At 41.4% G+C, this 6000-nt stretch overlaps 1 protein-coding gene across 3 annotated transcripts in view; it reads right to left on the bottom strand.

The window, feature by feature from the left end:
• Positions 1–1601: 1601 nt before the first annotated feature.
• Positions 1602–6000, bottom strand: part of tbc1d22a (TBC1 domain family, member 22a) — a 148788-nt gene continuing 144389 nt past the window's right edge. For all 3 annotated transcript variants that reach the window (XM_060889673.1, XM_060889675.1, XM_060889674.1), the window contains one exon: positions 1602–4001. In XM_060889673.1, coding sequence (XP_060745656.1) covers positions 3873–4001 — 129 coding nt within the window. In that variant the 3' untranslated portion in view covers positions 1602–3872. The remainder of the gene's footprint in view (positions 4002–6000) is intronic.

Below are 6000 nucleotides of genomic sequence, written 5' to 3'. Positions count from 1 at the left end.
TATATGATTTGGCAAAACATTTCAGTGTTCTGAATAAAATGAATTTCACACCTGAAATGGTTTAGACGAGTAGAATTCGATGTCTGAAATTTGTCTTGGGTCCTTTTTATGTCCCTGTTCAGATATAATCCTGATTCACAAGGAATATAAAATGAAACTATAAACAGAATATATGATTCAATATGATTGATAGCCTTGACAGGTATATTATATTAAATCTAACTAGTCTTCAGTGGATTGTGTGCCTATTAGGGTTGTACACACATCATCTGTACTATGACAATAAATAAAGTAACCCAGGACAGCATTTTATTAGGAAATACACACAATTCATTCTGTTGCCATGTATCTGGCCTCCTGTTGCTTCTTTTCTGAAGCATGATGAGCTGCACTTTTTATCATCTTCTGCATATTAACATGCCTAATCTTTTGATTATGTGCTGCCATGAATATCAGTCAACCTAATGACATGAACCACCAACAATGTGTTCACACTAATCACTGAACCAGCAGCCTGAAACAGAAGAGAGCACACACACATTTATTTACCTTTTCCAACCCACACACTCCTATACGCACACCGATGCTAATGTAACAGTGGTCTGGTGTAATGTATGAAACATACACCAGTCAGGAGTTAGATAGAGGGAAATCCAGCCATACCTTTTTAGTGAAAATATGAGACTAGTGAAACCTTATCATGAATTCCTGTTGGCATTTTAATGTCCTAAACCTTAATATAGCAAATATTCTAAAAAGTATAATTCATGTCTATATGGGCATCAGAAGGAACATCAGACTTCAGAGTCTAAATAAAAAATACACCCGGGCTCTTGGTCTATACATTCTATTGATCTATACATTCTGTCTATCCGAGAGATTCCTAAAGTCATCTATAAACCATGTCCTGGCAAGAAAAAAGTGGGCCTCTGTCAATCATGAGGTGGACCATTAGGAATCATAGGGACGGATTTCAAGAGTCTTAGGGTGAGCCGTTAGGAGTTTCGATGTGGACTAGCAGAATTCTCAGGGTTTGCTACTGAAAATCTAATGGGAGGCAATCTGAAGTCTTACGGCTGGCTATTTGGAATCTCTGGATGGATTATCAGCAGTCAGAGAGTGGGCCATTAGGAGTCTCTGAATGGGCATTTTGGAATCTCAGGCTAGACTATTAGGAATTTGTTGAAGGGATATAAGAATTGTTAGAGTGGGGCATCAGGATTCTTGGTTCAGAAGTGTTGCTCAGGAAGCATCAGGATTCTAGTTACCAGACAATGCACTTTTTAGTTAGCAAGCCCCTAGATCTGTACCCAGTTCTAAGGAAACATCATGAACATCGTGTCTTCATTGTGTTTTCCACACCAAACAATAATAATGAAAGATACAAAAACACTAACGTTAGCTCACAATTACATGTCATCAACAGCTTAAGAACCCTTCTTTATTATTTTGACAGAGACTGAATCAAATAGCCTTTACTACAGTTACTAGGCAGCAGGCAAGGTCAGAAATGATTGCAGTGTACTCTTGGTGTTTAATTAGAACAGGAAATTCATTCTACTGGGATTAATTATAGTGAGTAATATCTCATGGCACAGGAATGGTTGATCATATATAGCATTTATTTACACATTTCTCTCTATTTACAGAGCTTTGAAAAGTCATTGTTCTGTACACAAATTTGAATTCAATAACATTTCAGAAAATCTTCTTACACCCTTTTAAAATCTGTAGTTTCTAATGGCTAAAGTCATGAAACTCTCCTTGTCTGATATCGAGAGCTTTGCTTTAAATTGCTCACCGAGGGAAGAAAAAACAATGTAAGAAAAAAAAAAAGTGAGAGAAACAGATAGCGGGTATCGTACGTTAGTCTTATGGGTGAGGTAACCAGACAAAGAGGGTCAGTTAACAAGGTTCTCGTGTTGTCCATGCAAAGAGCCCAGTGCAGTGGGAACACTCTGTAAGCCTGTGCTGATAATCACTGTGCACAGTATTGTACAACACTTCAGAATACCTTCTACCCCTGCATGCTATTAGAGACGAGGCTGCATCGGTAGGAAGCATTTCTATAGCGTGATTGTAATTAAATCTATCCAAGTCAATGGGTTTTTCAGTTTGGACTCGATTCATTCTTGGAAAACACACCGACCTCTCAATTACATGTAAAATGTCGCACAGCAGGAAGCACTGCATTTATTTGTCATTTATTTTAAAACGCAACACTGTGATAAGGTTAAAATGCGATATCAGCACAAGCCTACTTACCGTCAGTGAACGTTCAACGTTAAAGAAAAATAAATATCTGAGATGGTATACACTATTTCTGATGTTAGGCAAAACTTAACAGACTCATGTAAACAGTATATAAAAGACGAAAAAAAAAAAAAAAAAAAGCTGATTTAAGCAAGATGTTATACAAAATAGGAAAACAGAGTGCATTTTCTTTCTCTTCACATATATCATTAGATTTAAGAACTGGCAGGGAAAATGAAAAGCCTGACAACATGATTGAATGCAGAATAAAGGTTTGAATACTGCCACTACTTACTTTTCTGCCCTGAACACGCACTAATGATGGCATCATGCAACAAGTATGGATCTGAACTCCAAACAGAGTTGAAATAACAGGCCACTAAGCATGTGAAAGGCTAATTAATTGGAGTGGCTAGAATTCTATAGACAAGCCACTTGTGATAGCAAATGTCTGGTTCTAGCAGAATTGCAGCAGCCAAATTAAGGCAAATATTAATTATTCTTCTTTATAAAAAAAATAAAAATAAAAAATAAAGAGAGTGTTCAGGGAATGAACGTCATGGCTATTGTTCTGACATGGAGGCAGATGAACGGCCTAGGTACTGCATTCCATCTGATCAGGCCGAGCCACACAGACCGGCTCCTGAGGTAGACCTAGGTTTGAATAAAATGTCCTTTTGTTCTACTTCCAGGCTGCTTTTCTTTCTTCTCATTTTTTTTAAGCCAGTTCTCTAGATGCATGGATAAGCATCTCTATTCTGTCTTACTGTCTGAATAATGTGTCATTATTGCCTTTAATGCAGCGCACTCCTGACCTGAAGCTGTATGGGAGATTTCTAATGGAGACTGCTCAGTGCAAAAGTGTACTTCCAGCTATTACTCTTGATGTAGCTGAGAAATTTTGTGCCAGACAATTTTCCTCTCAGTCACCACACACCCACACACACTCTCAGCGTCAGTACTTCTATTCTAACCATTGCAGAACACAGGGTTTTGTAATAAACTGGTAACACTTTATCAGCCTACACAAAACATTTGCTGTGAAACCTTTTAAGGGTTGGAGGGACGGAAATTTATACGAACAAAAAATACCGATACTTGTTTTTGAGAAAGGCGTCTTTTTTTTTTTGCCATGATTACATAGACAGGGGGTAGTTGATGCTTGGAGTGTGGGTTAGTCAGAACACAGCTGGGGGTGAAGAAACAAAAAGGCTACAGTTTTACACTGAGTCATGTAAACACACTCCACTTCCAACTGATCAATGGCCTGTTGGGAGTATGAGGGTGGAAAATTGTAAAGTGTCAGGATGGGCCAAAAAGTCTCAAGGGAGGCCATTAGGATTCTCGGGGTGGGCCATCGGGGGACTCAGGGTGGTCCAACGGGAGTCTCGGGGTGGGCTATGAGGAGTACAGAGATGAACCATCAGGAGTCTCAGAATGGCCTATCAGGAAATTTTATATGGGCTATCAGATAATACAAGGGAATAACAGGGAAGCTGGGAGCCATCAGGGATATTAGAGTTTTTATGATGGACCATCATGAGTCTCATAGTGGACCATGAGATGCCTCAGGGTGGGCCATTGAGAGTCTTGGTTCAGTAGTCATGCTGCTGGAAGCCTCATCTTTTGTAGTGATTGGGTGCATCTGCAAATGCAAACTTTAGCCTGTAAGCCTCAGCCAGGAGCACGCTCACTTCCTCATTGCCCCAGTGCATGGTGGGCAAATTTTGCAGCAGGATCATCAAGCCCTGGAAGACACAAAGAGAAATCAGTTAGATAAATATTTTCAGTCAAAAAAAGGGTCTGCCATGAGATGGTTACACACAACACGCACCTCTCCACCACAGACACACACCACGCCAACATTACATAGAGCAGGAACTGCCAGGAATTGGTAACACACACCACCCTAACACAAACCTAGCCAAAACCACAAGGGGGGAAGGAATGGCAGGAGCTCGTTACACACACATCAACACACGCACATCGCCAACACTGAGAGGGAGCAGGTTGCCAAAAAACGGCTTACACACAGAAGTAAACACAAATACAATAATAAAAAAAACTTACCTCACACCAACTCAAGTTCAAGAAATCTCTTTCTTTTTCTCTCTCTCACACACGCACGCACGCATGTGCATACACACACACACACACACACACAGAGAAAGCTACACCACCACAAACTCACAACCCACAAACCCTAGATGCAATTGACATGAACTGACTGCACACATTCATATAAACACACTTCCCCATCAAGAAGACAGCAGGAGCTGATTTTGAACACACACACACGCGCACACACGTACACACAGGAAGAAGTGCTGGCAGGAGCTTGTTATACACACATTCTCCTTACCAACATAAGCACATACCTTGCCAGGATCGCAACCAGGTCCTAGTTAACCAAATGTGCAAGCATGCGCACACACACACAAATGTGCACACATGCACACACACACACACTGTTGCCAGGAGCTGGGTGCACAGAGACACTCACAGTGCCAACATTTTACCGAGCAGGAAGTGTTGCCAGGGGCAACCTCGAGCCTGCTGGGAGGGTGGAAAGTGCTGTGCCTCACAGCTGTTTATTTTTTATTCTGCACGGGTCACACTGAGCTATATCATAGTGCATACTGCACAGGCTAAATTATTTTAACTTTCAATCAGCACGTCTTTGCCTTCTCAATCTTGCCGAGGCAGTGAAGTGTGAGGTGTAAGCTGTTTCGATGTGTGTGTGCCTCTGTGGTCGTGTGGTCAGGACCTGGAGAGCAACAGCCCATTTCTCTTAGCTACAGAAAGCCGAGCGTAATTCAGTGACAGCGCGCCGGCCCGGCTCCAGGCCCTGAAAACCCACAGTCAATGAGTGCATTAGGGAAGCTTAGAGTGGAGGCACAGCCTCAATCTCCCAGCCTAATTCACCTAGCCAGCCTGCCATGATGGAAGGGAATGACTCTGCTTAAATGCTTAACAGACAGAGGGGGAGAAATAGAAAGAAAGAGAGAGAGAGAGAGGGGGGGGGGGGGTGTAAGATGAGAGAATGATGTATAGTTTTACTCTCACACACAGGATTATAGAGCAGTACACTCAGTCCAATGCAAGAAGCATCGATTTTCACAGATATTAAAATATTCCTAAAAATTCCCCAAACAATTTAAATTAGGAGCATTTTCAAAAAACATTAGGCCGATATTACAGGTGTGAATCGTGGACTCTTTTATCACAAGCACCCTCATATTGTTACACACCCACTTCTTTAGTAACACCTATACAACTGCACATTCGTTCACTCTAATCAGCCAATCAGGTGGCAGCAGATCCAGGTCAACCGCTTCAGGTAAAGTTCTTCAGGTAAGGTAATATCAAACATCAGAATGAAGGAAAAGTCTGAATTCTGTGATTTTGAGGTTGGCATGGCTGTTGGTACAAGATGGCTTGGTTTGAGTATTGTTGCATTTTTAATTAGAGAGATGAAAGAAAAATGGAGGGATTGGTTTGCGTCCAGGGAGGACATAATACCTCATAGAAACACAACAATGCTGAGCAGAACAGCATCTCAGCATGCTCAACATATTAGACCATGAGGTGGATGACCTACAACAGCAGAAAAGCACATGTCCAGCATTAACATGTACAACACCTTAACATAGTTGAGCTACAACAGCAGAAGGCCACATCAGGTTCCACTGCTGTCAGCCAGGAACAAGAATCATGGGCTATCATGAACACAGACTTACCCACACT

This window comes from Tachysurus vachellii, chromosome 16, assembly GCF_030014155.1.
Source record: "Tachysurus vachellii isolate PV-2020 chromosome 16, HZAU_Pvac_v1, whole genome shotgun sequence".
NCBI classification, from domain to species: domain Eukaryota; kingdom Metazoa; phylum Chordata; class Actinopteri; order Siluriformes; family Bagridae; genus Tachysurus; species Tachysurus vachellii.
Note: the sequence above shows the minus strand (reverse complement) of the source record. Positions and strands in the feature narration are given on the sequence as shown.